This window comes from Metarhizium album (assembly GCF_000804445.1).
Source record: "Metarhizium album ARSEF 1941 chromosome Unknown scaffold_39, whole genome shotgun sequence".
Classification (NCBI taxonomy): Eukaryota; Fungi; Ascomycota; class Sordariomycetes; order Hypocreales; family Clavicipitaceae; genus Metarhizium; species Metarhizium album.
The window spans coordinates 67,985-87,887 of NW_024467613.1; the positions used below are offsets into that span (position 1 = coordinate 67,985).

Genomic DNA, 19,903 nt, shown 5'->3' on the forward strand with positions numbered 1-19,903 from the left:
TCAGGTGAGACGCTCTCCCTCTCGCGATATAATGGTAGTGTACGGAGTACTCCGTACTTTCGCCGCCGACAATCCTTCGGCCGCGTTGAGCATCTTGCGGGACGACCAAGGGCTGGAGCATCGTGTCCCGTGGATTGCCTGTACTAGCATTGTGTTTTTATTATACACGGAACACGTAACTTACCACGTATATCGCGGCACTCACGAACGTGTCGCATTGGAGCCTTGCCCACCATGACACCGTTCTCAGATGGGTAGGTGACTCCGTGATCGGCGACTCGCAAAAAGCCAGCACATCGTACGCTATCATGTCCCGATGCAGACCGACGAATGGGTCAGTCTCGCCCTGTTCCGTCTGCGGTCTGTGGTCCGCCGCTTCGAGCGCCCCCGTAAACGCCCAGTCGTCAAAGACGGTGGGGATGTCGGCCTCGTAGTTGATGGAGGGCACGTCGAACCGCACGGCGGGCAGCCAAGTCGCCCTCGGCCGGCGGAGGCACGCCACGCCAGTCTTGCGCCTTGGGGAGCCAAACTGCGCGCAACTCCCGGCAGGCATGTAGCCAGGGAAAGATGGCGTCGCTTCTGGTGGTTGCGCTCTTCACACTGCCGCCGCCGGGAGCAGTTTGCGTCCCGTCCTCTGGCCCATTTGAAACACTCGGTCCAGCGTTGACGGCACGGCACTGGGCCAATGATGCGGCGAGGCGGTCCCGCGGACCAGCTCCCAGATGGCGATGCGGATTTCAGCTGGTAGGTTGGGGAACGGCGCGAATTCAGCCACGTGCATAATCGCAACGATGCCCAGAACACGACTTGCAAGTAAGTTGCTTGTAAGCACCAGTAAAGTATAAGTTATAGTAGCAAAGAGTACATATTATGAGCTATAACAGCCCTGATATGTGTACTCTCTAGTTACCAACCCTGCTGATGGAAATCAAACACTAGATCCAGGAGATGCATCAATATTACAAGGAACCTGTGGCCCCCCCCCCCCCGCCAGCGGGATGCAAGCACAATTGCCAACCCCTCGCCCTAACCTCGCTGTGGAGAGTGTAGATAACCCGACCATTGCTCGCCTACCTGAGCTGACCTAACTACTATAGTTAACCTAACTAAACTACTATAATAGAGAGATAAGGGATTTTGATTAGTTAAATATTCTTAGAGAGATCTATTCTCTATAGAGTAAAAGATAAAGTAAAATAAGCTCTAATTAAGTGGAAAATTATTATAGAATATAATTATTTTGATGTCCATAGATTATATTCAACCTGACCGGAGCACTGTGTGAGGTTCTGCACTATATTAACGCGTGGCGCTATGATACCACTACCCTACAGCTCTGGGAATAGCACAAGGGTGTAATTTTAGAGTCTTTGTGAACTACATTGTATTGCCACTAAGTTGCTAAGCGTATACTATCTTCCCAAATACTTTACAGTTGATACTGCAAATTAATATTAGCATTGTTATTAATTATGGTAAAATACACACTCCTTCGGCAGAATGTCGCTGGATGTCCTCCACTCTGATAATTGGTCCATATACAGTGGGTGGCGGGATCGCTCAGCCAGAATCGACCGTGCCGACCAACCAGAAAAACGTGGTCAATTGCGTGGCTCTCAACGGTGATCCAACTTAATGGGCAGGAGACTGCAGTCTAGTCATGATCAGAACGTGACCGGTAGTTACTGAGTTGGAAGCGGCACGGTGCCTTGCTTCACCTCACTCGGCATGCCCTGATCAATTAACGTTAACCTCCAAACCATCTCGGGGCATGTTTTTCCGATGCCGGTGGTCTCGTACTGTCAGCCACCAATTCATTGGGCTACCAAACTTCCTCCCTTTGTGTAGCGCGACGCGACCGCTCCTTTTCACCACGGCAATTTAAGGCGGCAAAATGCCAGGCGCAGCATCCATGATGGATCAAAGCCTCTTGCATGTCGTCGAGAAGCATCCTATTGGGGACGGCCTGAAGGCTTTTCGCGACTCGTTCACCCCAAACGCAATAGAACGACTTAGCCAAGAAGGTAAGTTGCCTGCGCTGGTAGAAGCCATTTCTGACTGCTGCTTTGTAGAGCTTCAAAATTGCATTCTCATTCTCCTGTCGGCGTTACAACTCCATCCGGCTGCCCGACTCCTTCGCTCCAATAATGGCAGCTCGGTCTTCAGCGAAATATCGAGCCTTAGCACTTTGATTACATCCGACGCATCCGACGCTGACGATTTGATGGGCAGTTGGCTAGCTACACAAGGCGACGGACATTGTTTCGTTGCCGCGTCTTGCCCGCGGCGGCGACAGACGGCATTCCTCGCGGCCACGTAGTCTTGTAGTCGGCGACCCCAGGACGGGCTAACGGTCGTCATCCGACCCATCATAGAGGAACGAAAATCGCTGTCAAGGTGAAGTGTCTGATCGTCAATCACGTTCGATACTACAGCATCTGGGAAAGACACTCGCCTATCGACAAATGTGCAACGTTCATATTCCTGTCCCGCCATCTCTCGTAGCACGTAGCTTTCGATGGATGCCCTGGTGTGCCGTGCCTGGGCTCGTGTTTCGTGTTCAGTGTTGACACGCTCCCTCTCCCGCTCCCACATAGCATGAAGAACAGTGCCTCGTGTAATCGTCATCAATGGATCGATAACAATCGACAATTTTCCTGCTGCCTTTGGCCCTTTGCGCGCACACAATGTTGATAGGGTCCAGGTGAATGAAGCCTTGGGAATGAATGCTGGTGGTGAGAAGCCAGGTGTGGATTCCACCGTGTGCGAAATACGGCAGGCGGTGTGGTCCGCAGCACGCTATCTTGCTGGGAGCTCCAAGATTCTGCCATGGCCAACCACCACCACCACTCACTCTCTACACCAGCATGCCATGGCGCGATCGGACGACGGCATCCGCATCCATTCTGCTAGGTATGGTAACTTTATCTGGTGACCTTCATTCATCCTGAGATGAGACGCAAGTCGCCCCAATGTCTCGACATGCTGGGCCCATGCCGCCAGTCCCACGCAGAGGGCCTCGGTGGTCCCGTCTCCATCACCCAAGCATGGTGAGCTTCGATCTTGGTTCAACAGAGTCGCCAACTTCTCCAGGCAGTGCATCGACTCATTCCACCATCCGGGAAGATAAGAGAAGGAAGATTGAGCGCTACTGCACCATTTCTGTCAATGACGGCTACTCCAAGGATGAGGTCCTTCTCAACTTGGACCACCTCGCTGGGGACATCAAGCCTGGCACCCTCACGGCCCTGATACCGTTAAAAGGCGACGCCAAGAATACCGGCGCTGCTTATGGGAGCGTCAACAAGCAGCCTCATGAGCATCACCTCGATGGTGCGAGGCCAGCTTCGGGCCCACATAACGATCATGATCATGCCGCCGGACATGCGTACATCTTTGTCGCCAAGGACATGTCCAAGGAAATGAAGGCTCGACACCCTGACACGGAGGTTCATGTGGCAAAACATATTGCGGATGCCTGTTTTATGAAAAGAGGCTGCTGTGCCTTGCTGCGACCGGTACGTCAATGGCATCCAAGGGCATCGCACCCATCTCTCTTCGTTGCCTGTCTCTTGCTAACACGCTCCGACCAGGTCGACCAGGACCACCCTGCTGTCGAGGCAACTCATGTTGAGCTGTCCTTCAAGGACCAGTATCTGTCAAGAGCTGATATGTGGAGGTTATCTGCTGGGGAATTGACGCAGCGGACCGTGTATAAGGGCCAGTCTGTTTTCTTCATGGGTACAATCAAAGCTCAAGTTACTGCAGTCTATGTCAACGGCCACACCGTCCATTCCGCCTTTTTCGGAAAGGACACCAGACCCATCTTCCGCAGTGAGTCTGCCAAGTATGTATTATTTATTCAAATGGCGCGAGAGATGTGGGATTTCGACTCGGAAGCCTCGGGCGAAATCATGTTCAACAAGGTTGTCAATGGATTTCTGCCTGCCCTGTTCAAACGTTGGGCGGTCCTCAAGGTGAAGCACCTTGTTAGCATAGTGCTATTCGCCCGCGTCGAGTACGATACTGGCATCAGCGCGGATCTTGCAACCAGCTCCGTCCTGAACGATTATTACACCGGAGTCCAACCGTATGGAAACCGACGCCCGTACAAGGACTTTTATCGTGTCGTTGTCAGCGAGATGGCGAGCGGGGAGTGGACGACAATTCTTTACCAACTAAAGCGAGAGTTCAACTATTTCCGCCGAGACATCACCTTGCATCATCAGAAGGTCAGCGCAGTTGGACGCAGACCTTCCAACGAAGATGAAGGAAAGGACGGTACACCCAGTCCCGCAAAAGCAGAATCCTCTTTATCCATACATGGCAACGTGCTAGAGGCAATCAATATGGCAGCTTCTCAGTTCGCACATGACTACATTGATCGAGACCTTACTAGGACCGGAATATCTATTGCCGTGATTACGCCTGGACCTGGCGTGTTTGAGGTTGACTATGAGACCTTGCGAAGAACTACCGAATCTCTCGTTGGGAACGGTATCGGCATTGATCTGATTTGCATGGCCAGCATGCCGTTGCATTCTGTACCACTATTCAAGTATCGAAATCCGCAATTCTCCGAGGGTGCCCGTCATGGCCGAGGACACACACTTTCCAGATCATTTCATAGTCGGGATAGCACACCCAACCACCCCACTCCTGTCATCGGAAGCTATCAATCCATGTCCGGCTCGTTCTCTCCTACCAAAGCCCTCAATTTGGCGGGACGGATCGAGACGCTCGCCCTCATGGGAGCCAGTGAAGAATATTGCTACGCGCTTCCGCAGTGGTTGCACATATCGTTTTGGACTGGTGCGACGGAGGAGTCATTGTCTTATGCGGGCATTGCACTGACAGTATCCAACAAAGTCGAGCAAGAGAACGAGGACTGGTTCAAGGTGCGCTGTCGAATGTACGACCTGCAGATGCGAAGCGTCTTGGACGCGAATGAGATTGAGACTGCGCCATTGCAATCCGACGCTAATTATCCAAGTCACCTCATTGAAGCAAGTACAATGAAAAAAAGAGCAAATCGGCCGGGAGACATGATATACGTCCCTAACAAACATGCCCCTGAAGTGCTCTTCGACCACGTATATGGCTTTCAAAAGTTTGCCCCTGACAGGCTGGTTCGACCGGGAGAAAAGTCCATCTGGAAGCAGTTGCAAGAATTTGACGACGCGAAGGCGAGACTCCCTAGGGCCCGTCCTGTTCTCCGACACCAACCATCGAGAAATAAGACAGAGTTCGAAGGCGTCGCGGGAAAACAACTACATGAAGATGCGTCTGCACTGGGGACATCTCTTCCAGAACGAAGAGCCACAACTTACCTACAAACCTCCAACATGCCAGCTTCCAGAAAATTCTCCTTGACCACAACGGAGGTTGAGAAGCCAGTCTTGTCTAAGCCTCAACTATTTCCAGAGCCGCCTCCAGCTCGTGCAACAATCAAGAAAGCACCGTCTATCAAACAGCCCAAATTTATGCGACAGATTAGTCTGGGACAACGTGGATTCGGAATTGCCGCTCCAAAAATAGCAGCCGCTGAAGTTAAAATAGAGACTGTCGGGGCTGCTGCCGTCTCATCGAATTTGCGCCCGCCTTCCAACGCCCATTCATTTTCTGACGTCAGACCGTCCACGCCGCAAACAGTCACCAGCCGCTCATCTTCTACCTCGGCTCGGAGGCAGAAGTCCGAGGCCGCCGGCAGCAGTCTAGATGGTGTGCCTTTGACACCTAGTATCCCGATCTCGAGAGATGCCTTCAGCAGGCCGGGCACGACCTTCAGTCAAGCTAAAACGCCGTCGATAATACCAGCCGGAGCAAATACACGTCGTGAGAGACGCCCTGAGGATAGTGAAGTGCGCTTTTCCAATGCGCTACGGGCCGAAGATGCGCAAAAGGTGTATACCAGTAAACTCAGGGCCGGCGTCGTACCAGAGTTGCCATCAACACTCTCGCCTACCACAGCCATCACGCCTTGGCTAACGTTGCTCAATCCTTCGAACCCTGAGCGTCACAAAATTGACGACACCATTCTATATAGTCGGTGGCAGCATGTGTTCCCACGGACGTCTGACATGAAAGTTCAAAAATGGAAGACACTGTGTTGTCCTGCGGCGGTTCCTTTGACAACGGAATATTTTCCGGCCAAAGCCCAATTTGATGCAGAGTATCAGAGGCACCCTTACAATGTTGATCAGAACGTGGATGACGATATGGTTGATGAGCCAAAATCCCGCAAAGATTTCATGAAAGAACTGATCAGTATGAGATTTTCTCAGGGGTTTCAAGTCATTGTCGGGCCCTCAGTCGCACAGGCATTCGGACAAAAGGTTATCAAGGTTGCCGACGTTTTTGCTCGCGACCAGCCGTTGGATGACGGTACGAGCGTATTCATGTCTGTCGGAAACACAATTCATCAATTGTCCTGTGTCAACGGTAGTGAAGTCGAAGTGAACATTTATCTGCGGAAGCCTACCGACGTCAAGGCCGATTCGCAAAGATTTCCGTCAGCCTACAGACCAGCCATTCGTACGATATTCGACAATGAGTATGAGACTCGTTCGTTGGACGTCCTCGCACCCAAAGTGGATCGAAATTGGAACACAATTGATTCGTATCTGGCTGGACATTATGACGAAATGATGGACAGCTTACGATTTTGGCGGGCGAGATTTGTGCTCATTCCCCTCGGTCCAAAGCACCCCCTAATTCAGCGCGTGCAAACTGGTGACAACCCAGAAGAGCTGCGCATTGAGGGGATAAAACGACTGGCCCAACTTTGGCAAAAGCATCGATATACGGCGCCTTCCGATCGACGATTCCAGCCAACGGCGAAGCGCGGCCCCTTGGATATCGTGTACAAGACGGAAGACCCCTCTGTGGTGATTGCGGCAGAAGTCGAGACACTCCCCATTTGGGAGAGCTTGGATGGTCCTCATCGCAAGGGCGGACTCGTAACGAGAAAAGAGCGGTTCCAAAAGGGCAACCTGAATTTGGCGGCGTTGGCGGAAGCAATGCAGCAACCAGTCGAAAATGGCGGAGTGCCACTGAGGAACCGGCGGTGGCATCTCAGGCTTCACAATGCTGCCTTTATCGGATCTGACATGACCACTTGGATCTTGGACAATTTTGAGGACTTGGATAGTCGCGAGGAGGCTGAAGAACTCGGCAACGCTCTCATGGTACCCAATGAGCCAAAACACAAGGAAAAGGACAAGGAAAAAGATCATGCAGAGTCGAGGAGCGAGAAGGATCGCGGCTTGTTCGTCCACGTCGAACGGCGGCACAACTTTCGAGACGGCAATTACTTTTACCAGATCGCGCCGGAATTCGCAAAGTCTCAGCCAGGATGGTTCAGCAGCTTACGTCGGGATGTCACCTCTCCAGCCGCGCCAGGATCAGACGGCGGCAGCGTCGACTCTCCACGGTCCAATATGCCACGATGCTTGGCGCCAAACGATCCGAAATCCCCGGCGTCGTTGGGACCCGTAACCGGATGCAGTCAGTTGCTCATGAACCGGCCCAAGGTCATGCTGAGCAAAATGATCAAGTACGACATCGACCCTCGTAAGAGGTCATACCGCCCGGAGCGCATAGACCTGCACTACGATCGCCTTCACAACCCGGACAACTGCTACCACATGCGAATCGGCTGGATGAACTCGACGTCCAAGCTCGTTGAAGATACGGTAGAAAGCTGGGAGCGCGAAGCCAGCCAATACGGCCTCCGTCTCGTCGAGGTGCCCATCAACGAAGCTTGTCGCATCACGGAAACCAACCCCTTCCGCAAACCGTACCGCGTCAAGCTCGCCATCAGGCCGCCGCTCGAACGCCCAGAAACATACTACGACCCCAACTCCCTGGGCCTCCAGGCCGGACCCAGCAAGAACTTCTACCAGACCGTCATCCTCAAAAGCTTCGACTTCGTCCTGGACATGGAGGCCGCATCCAACTTCCCCTCGGACGTAGACGTCCGCTACTCCTGGGGCAAACCAGACTTCACCTACACGCAGTACATCCACCGCACAGGCGCAGTGCTTGCTCAAATCACGGATGAAGGCGACTTCCTCGTCCTTGCAAACAGGCTCTACAACAAGCGCACCAGCCTAGCTCGCGACAAGGAACTTCGCAGCCTTGTTCACTCTGAGCAGCAGCAGCAGCAGCAGCAGCAGCAGCAGCAGCAACAACAACAACTTGCCCCCAACACCACCACGCGCGCCACGGCCCAAATCGCCCCCTGCGTATCCGGCCACCCCCCCGCCAGCGGCATCTCCGAGCCCCTAGCAGTCCTCACGTCGCCCCAAGTCCGGCCAACGTTCTACCACTGCTCACCGGCCTCCCGCCCCATGGACGCATCTTTGTCGGGCTCCAAAAGCGCCTACCCGGCAGGACGTTCCGAGCCCGAGGTCCTTAAGACGGAACTCGAGGCCTTTTGCCTCAATGAAGCGGCCCTGACGGCCTTTTACAAAGACGTGCTCGAAAAGGGCCAGCGGACCCACGGCACTCCCGCCTCGACGGCTACAACACAGTCGTTTGCGGGTCTGGAGTCGGTGCCAGAGGCGAGCATACCCTCGTTGGGGCTGGGGCCAGGGGTTTTGGGCGGGGAGGGTGTTGGAGGAGTAGGGAATGGACACTCCGCTGCCATGTCGAGCATACGGATGAGCAGTCCCATGGCGTTTTTGAGAAGAGGGAGCGTACAGTACGATGGGATGGGCTTGGGGTCCAAGGCAAAGTAAGGGCCAGACCTGTAGCTGTCATTGTTTTGCATTTACGTGCCGGGGATACATTGTCATAACGTGTGGATTTTGTTCGGTTCCCTCATTGCCTCGTTTGGTCCTGCGCATCCTCACCCTACACGACGAACAGGACTTGTGCTTCAGGGTCACAAGACATCACATCACGGGAATCTATTTACTCATTTATTTGTCCGATCCTGGTGTATCCTGAACCATAAGTCGGACATGACATGGAGACAAAAGATGCCCACATTCTGCAGCGTCCATTCCCACGTCACCACGTTCCCTTCAAGTATGGCACCGGGCCTGCCAGGGGTGGATGACGGCATATGTTACAAATGAGAAGTCAATGTTGTCGACTGGACGGACAGTCGAAAATTGCGTAGTAACATTTAATACAAGAACCATGAAGGAAAATATGCAGCAGAGAGGCATCGTAAATCCGGCGAAATCAAATTGGTACGTGACAAGTCGACGAGTCTCGTGGACCCGAAAAAGACAAAATTGCCAGAGAGATCACGCATGCGTAGTGGTGTTGCCATTGGCCAGCTCGAGACTAGTATTGGGATACCCTTTTCAGCACTGTTAGCATCTTGGTGATTGACATCTTGATTTCAGCAAGGCAAACACCTACAGAATGAGCAGACGACAATAATGCCATAAAGGCAGATGAGGAGAAAGCCCTCTAGCCAATGACTCTTGCCGTCGCCGATCAGGTAGTTGACCAACAAGACGGCAACAAACAAGACCGCGACCTGGAAAGAATCAAAGCTCAGATCCATGTACTGTTTGTCCATTCCCCAGCCAATAATAACAAGCAGTGGAATCAGGAACAACGAGACCTGCATGCTAGAGCCTACGGCGACGCCAATAGCAAGGTCCATCTTATCCTTTATAGCGACGGTGACAGCCGTGACGTGCTCCGCGGCATTGCCAACAATGGGAAGCAAGATCAAGCCGACAAACTCTTGCGTCAAGCCGCCACTTTTGGTGATGGAGTCGATAGAGCCAACCATGGACTCGGCACAGAACGCGATAACGACCGTTGAGATGGTAAGAGTGCCAAGGGCAACCATCAAGCTCAGTTGGGGATCGTCATCTTGGTCGTCGTCTTCGTCCAAGCTCCCGGGGTTCATGATCATCTTGGACAGTCGCTCGTTCTGGCCCTGGTCAGGCATCGCATGACTCATGAGGGCGCTAGGCATGGCTAGGCCTTGCTTGATGCTGACGCTGTTCGTCCAAGGTTTCGCAGGAACCTTTTGGCTCTGCTCATTGAAGACTTCGTGATGTGTGTGGAGTTGAAAGATGAGGTAGGCGGTATAGACAATGAGCAGTATCACAGAGGTTCCGCGGGAGAGCTTTGCAATATCTGCCTGTGTAATACTTGCCGAGGCCGCGACATTGAATACGGATGGGACGATGACAGATGACACGGCAAGGGCCAGAACAGAAGCAGAGGTCTGGGCAACAACGGGGTTGAAGTATTGCTCTGGTCGTCGCAGGCCACCGAAAAAGAAGCAGAGCCCCAACACGAGAAGCAGATTGGAAAGAATGGACCCGATCAAAGACGTCTGGACGATGGCGATCTGATTATCCTTGAGTGCGATGATGGCAACGATGAGTTCAACGGCATTTCCAAAAGTAGCATTGATGAGACCACCAAGGGTCTCGCCGGTTCGCAGAGCCACTTCTTCTGTAGCAAAGCCGAGGATAGCGGCCAGTGGAATGATGGCCAAGAAGTTGATGACGAAAATAGCAATGCGATCAACGGAGTGGACGTAATTCAATGCAATGCCGACGGGAGCAGCGAGCAAGAGCACGTTTATCCAAGAGCTCAAAAAGGTGCGCTGCAGTTGATTCGCCACAGTAAAAGGTTCCTTCGGCTTGAGATGCCAGTTGATCAAACCCGTCTTGGCCTTCTTGTTGGGCTTTCCATCATCGTCCACCGTTCGTTCAGCCGAGTCAGAGCCGCGTTCGCTTTTTGCGGCATCATCTTCGGGCCGTCGGTTGCGCAAGCGTCCCAAAGATGGGTCAAGGTCCCTCTTCGGTTCTCCATTATCGACAAGTTTGGTTCTGGTTGCATCGTCACTCTCCTTACCGGAGCCGGTGATGGTGCCCGGGCTGGATGAGTCCCGTGGGATGCTCCCGCTGCTGGGAACCGGTGCCGTGGAAGCATGGGTCAACCTTCCGCCACTATCTCGTCCGCCCTGGCCCCGGCCAGCCTTTGCCTCGCGTTGGGGTCCTCCCCAGGTACCTCGGCGGCGCTCTCGATCAACAGGCGTGCCCCAGAGGTGCCGAAAAATATTCCATCCCTCGATACTTGAGCGACTGACCAGATGCGCCTCTCGTTTGTTCCTGAAGTGATTGACTACCAGTCGCAAACAGTGTTAGCTTTGATCAATTGTCCAGCATGGCAAGGACTACCAGGTCCTCCTCCCTGCTCATTCTCTGCCAAGGCGGACTCCAGAACATAATCGGCACCGCCAACGGGTATATCCGAGAATGTTGAAAACGTGGGATAATCATCAGCGCCAGCCACGCCGCACGCGACAGCTTTGCGCGGCGGCAGTACACTTTGCGGGCCCGATTTGGGACGCCGTCATAGTCCTCGCAGCAAAAACGGCACAAGATGTAGTCGAATAGAAAGGTTTACTCACAGGAGGACATGGTGACAGTGCGACAAGTCGATGCAAGCAGACAAAGGCTGCAAAGACTGGGACACGGCGAGGGTTTTCGTCTCTACCGACGCAAGAGTCCGTGAAAGCAAAGCGTCAGATCTGGGGATGAATGGCCCTGGAGTGCCTATGGTGCGTCCACCCGCAGAATCAATCAGTCCTATGATAATCCAGTGAATCCACAATCAAGGCTCAGGTGTCGCGGTGACTGGCGGCCTCAATTCAGCGAACGCGCTAGTGAATAGCTAGCTAGTCGGTAGCCCGAGAGTAGAGCGACGATAGCCCGAGAGAAATCGCGAGTGAATAGGCGGTGACGCCAGGGGTTGGGCCGTGATGTGAAGTTGGTGGTGTCGAGTCTTCTGTTGCGTGTTTGACGCCGGCCACGTTGCTCGCTCGCTTTGACCTCGAGCAGCAAATGCCACCACTCTCCGTGCTTTCGTCTCTTTCAGTCAGTCAGGCTTTCGCCGGCTCCGTTCGGGCGCGTGTCGACTTGCGGAAGCGCCAAGGCACGGCCGTGTTGAGAGCTTGCCTGGCAATGTTGTGCTGCTGGCATCGGCCACGTGTCGGGCTTCACCGTTGGTTGCAGTGACAGGGCACCAAGGAGACGACGAGGAGACGACAGGGAGACGACGGGGAGACGAGACGTCCAGACAACTTGACGATGACAGAATGCAAGTACGACGGCGTGTAGAATCAACAGACAAGGTGAGGAGGAGACTTGCCCATGTTATATACGATATGCGATGACTATGCGATATGCGCAACACGCAAATTAATGTACGAGCCTCCACGCCCAGGCATGGGGGAAGGCGCAGAGTCAACTCAACGGCAGGAGGGAAGGAGCGGACAAAGCGCGCCCTCCTCTCTCTCGTGTTGTGCGTGATTCCGGATGTCCCTACTCCGTACGCGGATGCGACGGCACAAAAGAGAAACGAAACAAACAACAGGCGGCCTCTACAGGACCACGCTCGCTCCCATGGCGCACATGGTCCGTCTACTTCCTACCCATGATCCATGGTCAACACCGCGACACGCATCATGGCCCAGATGGAGGGAGTGTCGAGCACGGAGTACGAAATTTCGTGCGTGGCGCCGCGCCGGGGCGGAAAGAGGCCCGTGCTTCTGGAGCACAGATCGATCGCCCAGCACTGCCAAGGCCCAAGGAACAATTGACGTGTTTGAAAAGTCCGGATGCATGTGCCGTTCAGGTCCCTGGCTGGCTAGCTGGGGCTGGCTGGGGCGTACATTGGATGACACGGCAAAACAACGGCAAAACAACGGCAACACGCCCGCGTCCACCGACGCGCACATTGCACGTACCTGTGGCATAAAGTCGACATTCAATCCATCTTCAGCCAGCCATGACGCTGCCGTTTGTCTAACCTTTCAACTCTCTCCTTGTCAAGTCTCTCTGTATATGTAGTGCATGTTGTGTATAATTTTACAGCCAGCTCTGTGTCCTCCTCTTTGGGAGCAAGACGCTCAGGTATCATAGATGTAAAACAACATCATAAGAAACGAATCCTCCCAAACTCCCAATGCCTCCTTTCAATCACCTTCTCATGTTGCACCCAGTCGCTCAGCTGCCGTCCCCTCTCTCACATAGCATGATGTACCAATATAATTTTCATAAATACTCATCGCGCCTTTCCTTCATACCACATAGTTTGCCCACCGAAAGTAATGCAGTCCACCTCCCGGCTAGATCCAGTCCCCGTCAAACTCTCCGTCGTCGCTATGTTCCACGCTTTGCTTGCGTGGCCGACCTCTTTTGCGTGTCTGTGACCCCGATCGAGCTCTCTTCTTGCGTCCGCCAGGGGTTCCCGTCGCCTTTCTCTTGCGGCCTCTGTCACCTCCGTCTTCCTCCTCCTCGCCTTCGCTCGGGGTCCCTGGCCCACCCATGCCCATGTCGTCATCTTCCTCAGCCACCTTGAACTCCTTGTCGACATTCATCAACTCCACAAACGCCTTGCACTTCTGTACCATGCTCTCCTGGCTGGAAAGCCCATTCATGTGGGACACGATTTCGTCCCATACTCTTTCACCGTGAACGCCTTGCACCTTGAGCGGTGTTCTATTCAAATCCTTTGCTAGAGCCTTGGCACGGCTGTCGTGCCGACTCGTGCCCATACCGAACAGTCTGCGTAGGTGACTTCGTACCTCCCAGAGGGAGAGAAGGATCATCGCCCCAGCCGTTAGTTGTCGAAGGCGCTGTGGTTCAACCAAGAGGATTGGCGCTGGGGCAGCGACCGTTGGTACATCGCACTGAGTTGGAATTACCTGCGCAACTCCTTCCACCCGGGGTTGTGCCTGCTCTTGCTGGTCTACATCCATTCGCACGTTGAAGACTTCGGATTCAATCGCCTGGGCCACAGTCGCACCCGTACTCGCAACCATCTTCTCGATCGTGTGGACCGTAGTCTGCAGCTCTCCAATCGAGTGGTACTCCAAGAACGCTAGATTCTCTGCAATGAATCGCGCAAAGTCTACCTGATGCGGCATTTCTATTTCGACATTCAGATTTCCCAAATCAAAGTCTGCTTGCCCAACCAACTTTTCCAAGAAGCGTTGGCGGTTTTTCATCTTGCTGATCTTCAAAACCTCCATGAGCAGGTGAAGCTTCGACTGAAACGGGTCCGTGGTTGCTCCATGCGAGTCATTGACAATGTCTCGTTGATAATTGTAAGCAGACTGAACCGCTTTAACGTACTCTCTCTCCAGGACAGTCTCGTGTTTTTCGTGCAGAGATCGATGTTCCATGAATGCCAGCTCTGCGATCTTCCTATTGGCAGATGTTTCCAGCGTAATCAAAGTAACGCCAGTCTCCTTGGGGTGAGTCAGCCCTTGACGATTGATGCTTCCCAGAACTTCCATAGCCAGGAATGCATGTTCGTCTTGACTTGACAAGGCAATCCGGGTAATATCTTTGAGGAAGCGCTGTGTAGCGCCGCTGGCAACATCATCAAAATTGGTGCCACCCATGACTGTCAGCTCCTTGTTCTTCTCCTTGGGGGCTTCAGCAGCTGCTTCCGATCGTCTCTCTTCTGTCACAAGAAATTCTTTGAAGGATCTCAGAATCATTGTCTCAAGAATGGGTATCTTGTCTTGGAATACCTGCTGGAATGCAGTATACACCTTGACGAGATCATAATTTCGGGGCCAAGACTGGCAGACGAGACCTATAGCTTCAATGGACGCTTTTCGTGCGTCCAGTGGCTGTTGTGGCGATGAGAACGGCGAGAGAATATCGACTATTAGCTTCGGCACTGAGTCTCCTTTCCAACCTGGGAACCTCTCGCGGAAGATGCGAGCTTGCTTGTCGAGATCGCAATGTTTTCCAACGCTGCCTACGATGATTGAATAGGCCGCGACATGGTGAAGACGTTTCGCATCCAACGGTACCTTGCTCAGCTTCTGTATTCCCATCAAGCTCGATGCAACGAGGTTACCCAGCGGCGCAAAGTCCTTGAGCAACTCGCACACGGTATGAGCGCATGCAATCAGGTCGTCTAACGCCCCGCGAGATGAGATTTTACCAATGCCTTTAAGCAGCTGCAGTCGTACGTCGGCCAAAAATTCTGCATGCATGTTGGGTAGCTGTGGCAGCACTCGTTTGTAAATAACTGTGACCGCTCGAAAGGCAGCCAGTTCATCTGCACCTGTAAAACTGGCGAGTTGTGTCTTGAGCAGCTTAATTTGCTCAAAATTGAAAAGATTTGGGTCAGCCTTTGCAAAGATGGTCAGAACTTGCAAGGCATCGCGACCAGAGGGGACGGTTGGATCTTCCGATTCGGGGTTGTCAATCAATCCAAACATAATCCCGACCAGTCTCGAGCAGACTCCAAATGGCCCATCCAGAGACTTGCTACCAGGTTTGAGGATAGTCTGGAACACCTTGTCCAAGATTTCGGTGACAGTACCCCCTTTCACAGTTTGAATGACAAGTGACACATGTTCTGCAAGTGACGTCTCGAAGCTGGCAGTGTTCTCGTTGGTATAAAAAGGTGCAAACCAAACTTCTTCAATCATCTGGCGGGCGAGGTCTCTCACACCTTCATCAGGATCCTGAACACGGCGGAGCAGACCGTTGGCAATGGCACTGCGGAGATTTTTGCCCCGATTCCGCAGGTAAATATCACGTGCCAGCTTCATTGCTCGCTTTCGCACACCGACACCAGCGTCCTGGAACCGATCAATAATCTTGGGGGTGAGCGATGCCTCCAGGGCAGGGCGCATACTGATGCAGCTACCCAACAATCCCAGAGCCGAGTCTCTGACTTGTGTTGAGGAGTCACTGGCGCAATCCAGAATAAGCTGAATAACAGTCGAGTCACCGTCCAGGATAGAGGGATCTGTTTCGAGCACCTGATTGACGCTCTTCAAACTCTTGCTGCGGACTGTAGCTTGATCACTCGCCATAGAGCCTAGGAGGATATTCAAAATTTTGCCGAAGGACTCGCAGAAAGGTGATCTCAAAAGAATGATCGAAAATGCAAACTTTGCTTGGCTATTCGTCACTGCCTTGAACGTATACTCGCTTGCAAGCCATTGGCGGTCTTCTATCATCATTCGCAACCGGAAAGCCGATCGACCCAGCTCCTTATCGCCTTCCGAATCGTTGTCTTGTATACTGTCGTATGTGGTATGAATTCTAGTCGCCCAGTCAGAAATCAGAAAAGATACTGCGCTGGACAGATGAGGATCCTCCGAGCTTCTTTCTTGGAGATACTCAAGAACACCTCGATATGGTCCGGCCCATGCAACAATGTTCTCCATTGGGCATCTCTGTTCGAGGCAGTGAGTCGCCAGCTCGGATAGATACTGTGAGTATTCGCCAGCATCACTGCTAATAAATGCACCCGCAGATTTCTTCACGTGCGATCTGAGACGCGATATGGCAGCACTCATGGTTCCCAGAAGTTCCAAAGCCATATTTTTGGCTGGCGCTGCCGTTTTAGGCGCCTCGAACAACTGTACCATCATGACCATGAGCAGGCGCAGTAGAAGCTCTGCGGAAGGCCAATCTGGCACGTCAAGACATGTCGTAAAGTCATCGACGAAAAGATCAAGCAGATTGCGATAAGGTGTGTCTCCAGACTTGGTTGAGCCCATGGCTCGCTTGACCATGAAGTTGATGACGTAAGATGCATTCCGGACAGCAGTATCAATCAATGGGGCCGCAACACCTTCCAATTCTTGTATTGCCACTGCAGGTTGCTGGGCGCCTTGTTCCTCGCTCAGAATGGTGGCAGTTGCTTGGTTTCGCTTCACCGGTCGATCATCCTCGTCATCCTCTCCTGAATCATCCGCACCTATGGCTCGGATATTAGGGCCTTGTCCGGTACCATTGCCGCCCCCAACCCGACCAGAACTGGCTTGGACGAGGCGCATGATAAGAGTCGAAACGGGTTGAATACTGCCTCCATCAGCCAGTTTGAATTGTCTCGAACTCAGTTTGCCCACAGGGAGCTTCTCCAATGAAGTCAAGATGTCATCAATGATGCCCTGTCTCTGCTCCGGTTTTATCAAGAATATTTGACAGAGCATATCCATAGCAACTGAGCGAATTCCATCAAATTTTTGGATGCCGATGGCGGAATCTTTTTCAAAGTAGGCATTCTCCACAAAGATCAGTTTAGATGCAGTAAATTCGAGTGTGTTGATGACTGTTTCCGACAATTCGATATTGGTGATAAGCTCTGCAAGAAGAGCCGATAGCTTCTGACAGCAGACAAAAATGGAGGCAACTGCCTTCTTATGCTTCTGGACCAGTTTGAACAAAGCACCGGAGCTGCCAGAATTGCGGAGTTCAACAAGAGGCATCACAACATCCTCGGTTACTGCCTTGTATATGTTGACGCATTTGGTGATGACCGCTTCTGAGTATAGCTGCTTGTCTTCTCTGCATCCCGACATGATTCGGAGGCAAGTCCGCGCAGCTTTTAGAGCCGTTTCCAGTTCCCCGAGCTGCTGAACCCATGATTCGACGGCCGGTTCATCCCAGCTCTCATCAACGCGGATGTCGAGACCTTCAGCTTGTTTCAAGCTAGCTTCGCTCAGCTTCATGACTTTAAGAAGGTTCTCAAGGGGGACGCCATTGAAACTCCTCAGGCCAATGACTTTTTGAATGGCTGTGTGCATTTTCTGTTGCGTTGTGGCCGTCATTGCAGGTTCTGAATCTGTCAGATAAACGATATGTTCTAGTCCCGATTCCATAACCAAGGCGCCGCCAACTGCTGAAAAGACTTGCCGCATGAGGGCGTCGAGGGCATCCAGTGCAGCCTCTCCTCGCTGTCGTTGGTCAAGACTAGTCCCAAGAATATCTTGGCCGTCTACAATATCCTGTCTTTCTTTTCGTCTGACTGAGAGATTCTCGGGTGCATCTGGAGCAACCTTGAATTCCTGATACTCTTCTCTATTGACTGCTGCAGATGGAAGTTCAATGCTAAGGCCGGCACTATTAACAACAATAGGAGGCTTTGCGGTTAATATATTTGATTGGCTGTATTGTTGCGCTTCCACAATTAATTGATCATGTGGGGTGATTATATTCTGATCGTAATGATCATCTGAAATTTCGGCATATTGTGAGCGATCGAATGACTGGTTCGTGGAGATTGCGACCTCTATCTTCGTCTTTCCACTGCCTGTGTTTTTGTTCGCAAGGGCTTGCGACTGTATATGGATCGTTGGGCTTTGCGATACTGAGTGGGCAGTCAACTTTGAAGCCTGTTCTGCTTCTCCGTTTAACAGCTTAGGGCTACCGAGATTATGCTTGGTGGCCTTGAAGAAGCTGCCAACTCGTTCGTATACCGCCTTGGCTATCGGTGATAAACTTTGCGAAATGCTTTTGTTGTGAGTCGACGCCAAGCTTGATGGTGTTCCGTTGGGTAACGAGGGGAATTTGCTGGCAGTCGTCAGCGCGCGAATGGTGAGCAAGAGAAGTATTTCCACTGACTATTGAGTTCGCTTTGACGGTTTCAGATCATGCAAAACATGATCAACTGTTTGCTTCAGGTTTTTTGCGGCACTCAGCTGACTTGTACCTTCCTGGTTCACTCTGTCATAATCTTGGGTCGAGAACAGATCCGAGATCCGAAGCGATGGTGATCCTGATCCGACGCTTGGGTCCGGAATAATATCTAGCTGATGTGTCAGAAAAATTCAACGCCCCCGTGCAATTCATGGATCAGGCCGTCACAAAGCCGAGTTCCTTACCAGGAAGAAAAGGTACTGTTGATGTCTGCGGAGAATAAGGCAACGACTCCTGCAGCGTGAACGGTCGCGAGATGCCGTTTTGTTCGCCAGGACCCTGAACAGATTTGAACCCATTCCTAGGGCCGTTAGTATTATAATGGTCCATGTTTTCCAAATCGTGCATCGTCGTAACAGGGCCGCTCTTCAGACATGGCCGAGGGAAGGAGCCGTCCGGTTTCGTTGCAAGAAGGCAGGAGCAAATCTGCGAGACAATAGGAGCTAGTCAATTCCGGCCTTGGTCACCAAGATGAGCGACATAGCCAAAAGGAATAGTAGATTCGCAAGATTATGCTCTGATGGCTTGCGGTTCATGCGCAAAGAGCAACAGTCATACGATGCCTAGCAACGCCGACGTCAGGTTGAAGACGAGGCTCTACTTTTGTCTCCAACGAGGTGACTTGGACAAGCCGTTGATTGAATGCGACATGGCCGGACAGCAACCAGTAGTGACCTTGGCCGCTGCAGGCTTATTGATGGGGCTGTGACCGGGGGTCCACGGCATGTCACAACCAGCCAATGATAGGATTTTCCTCTCATGGCGTTCGCCGTCCCCGTCCCTTGCCTTATCGTTCATCCGTAAGGATAAGCGAAAAAAAGAGGCTTTGTCAAAATGACGGCAAGTTTCGATACAGACGTGGCTTTGCGCCCAAATTTCGCCTGGGGTGTTCAACCAGCAGTCGTACACAACTATCGGCACTCTCCATAACAAGACTCAATGGCTGCCATAGGCTCACTCGTTTTCTGCACTGACTGCGGAAATCTTCTCCCGGCTACCAAAGGCACGGAGAAGAACTCGCTGAAGTGCGAGTGCTGCGGTGCTTGGAATAAAGGTTTGCGCGACCAGCCCATCTCCGCCTCAAACACAATACGTAAGCAGGGAAAGAAAAAGAAAAAGAAAGAGACTAATCTATTGTTTCATGAATAGACACCGGTTCAAAGATCATCATCACGCAGTCGAAGCCGTCAGACTTTCCGTCCTTCCTGCGGCAAAAGTTGCAGTCCAACGTACAAGCCATTGAGAGACACACGCTTCAAACCTCAAGCACAGTGCAAGAACGGTGCCCCAACTGCGGACGAGAAGAAGTCACGTATACCAATGTGCAGCTTCGTAGTGCTGATGAAGGCTCAACGCTCATTTACCGCTGTGAATGCGGTCATTCGTTCGTACCATCCGCCTCCCAGCGATGCATCCATACTTTGTAGTACTAACTCCCCACTTACCAGGTGGTC

At 52.4% G+C, this 19,903-nt stretch overlaps 5 protein-coding genes across 5 annotated transcripts; 2 read left to right on the forward strand and 3 right to left on the reverse strand.

The window, feature by feature from the left end:
- MAM_07932 (uncharacterized protein) lies at positions 1 to 553 on the reverse strand (the record flags this gene model as incomplete). Its single annotated transcript, XM_040826730.1, has 2 exons — positions 1 to 138; positions 185 to 553. The coding sequence occupies 2 exons, from the start codon at positions 551 to 553 to the stop codon at positions 1 to 3; spliced, it is 507 nt and encodes a 168-aa protein (XP_040675261.1).
- Positions 554 to 1,894: 1,341 nt separating this feature from the next.
- Positions 1,895 to 2,320, forward strand: MAM_07933 (uncharacterized protein; the record flags this gene model as incomplete). Its single annotated transcript, XM_040826731.1, has 2 exons — positions 1,895 to 2,024; positions 2,073 to 2,320. The coding sequence occupies 2 exons, from the start codon at positions 1,895 to 1,897 to the stop codon at positions 2,318 to 2,320; spliced, it is 378 nt and encodes a 125-aa protein (XP_040675262.1).
- Positions 2,321 to 3,047: 727 nt separating this feature from the next.
- On the forward strand, positions 3,048 to 8,741 carry MAM_07934 (Vacuolar membrane-associated protein iml-1; the record flags this gene model as incomplete). Its single annotated transcript, XM_040826732.1, has 2 exons — positions 3,048 to 3,518; positions 3,594 to 8,741. The coding sequence occupies 2 exons, from the start codon at positions 3,048 to 3,050 to the stop codon at positions 8,739 to 8,741; spliced, it is 5,619 nt and encodes a 1,872-aa protein (XP_040675263.1).
- A 516-nt stretch (positions 8,742 to 9,257) lies between these two features.
- Positions 9,258 to 11,408, reverse strand: MAM_07935 (Sodium/calcium exchanger membrane region; the record flags this gene model as incomplete). Its single annotated transcript, XM_040826733.1, has 4 exons — positions 9,258 to 9,313; positions 9,376 to 11,109; positions 11,166 to 11,294; positions 11,399 to 11,408. The coding sequence occupies 4 exons, from the start codon at positions 11,406 to 11,408 to the stop codon at positions 9,258 to 9,260; spliced, it is 1,929 nt and encodes a 642-aa protein (XP_040675264.1).
- A 1,709-nt stretch (positions 11,409 to 13,117) lies between these two features.
- MAM_07936 (sister chromatid cohesion protein Mis4) lies at positions 13,118 to 18,779 on the reverse strand (the record flags this gene model as incomplete). Its single annotated transcript, XM_040826734.1, has 3 exons — positions 13,118 to 18,323; positions 18,375 to 18,558; positions 18,635 to 18,779. 3 exons carry the CDS (start codon positions 18,777 to 18,779, stop codon positions 13,118 to 13,120), a joined length of 5,535 nt encoding a protein of 1,844 aa, XP_040675265.1.
- Between the last annotated feature and the right edge of the window lie 1,124 nt (positions 18,780 to 19,903).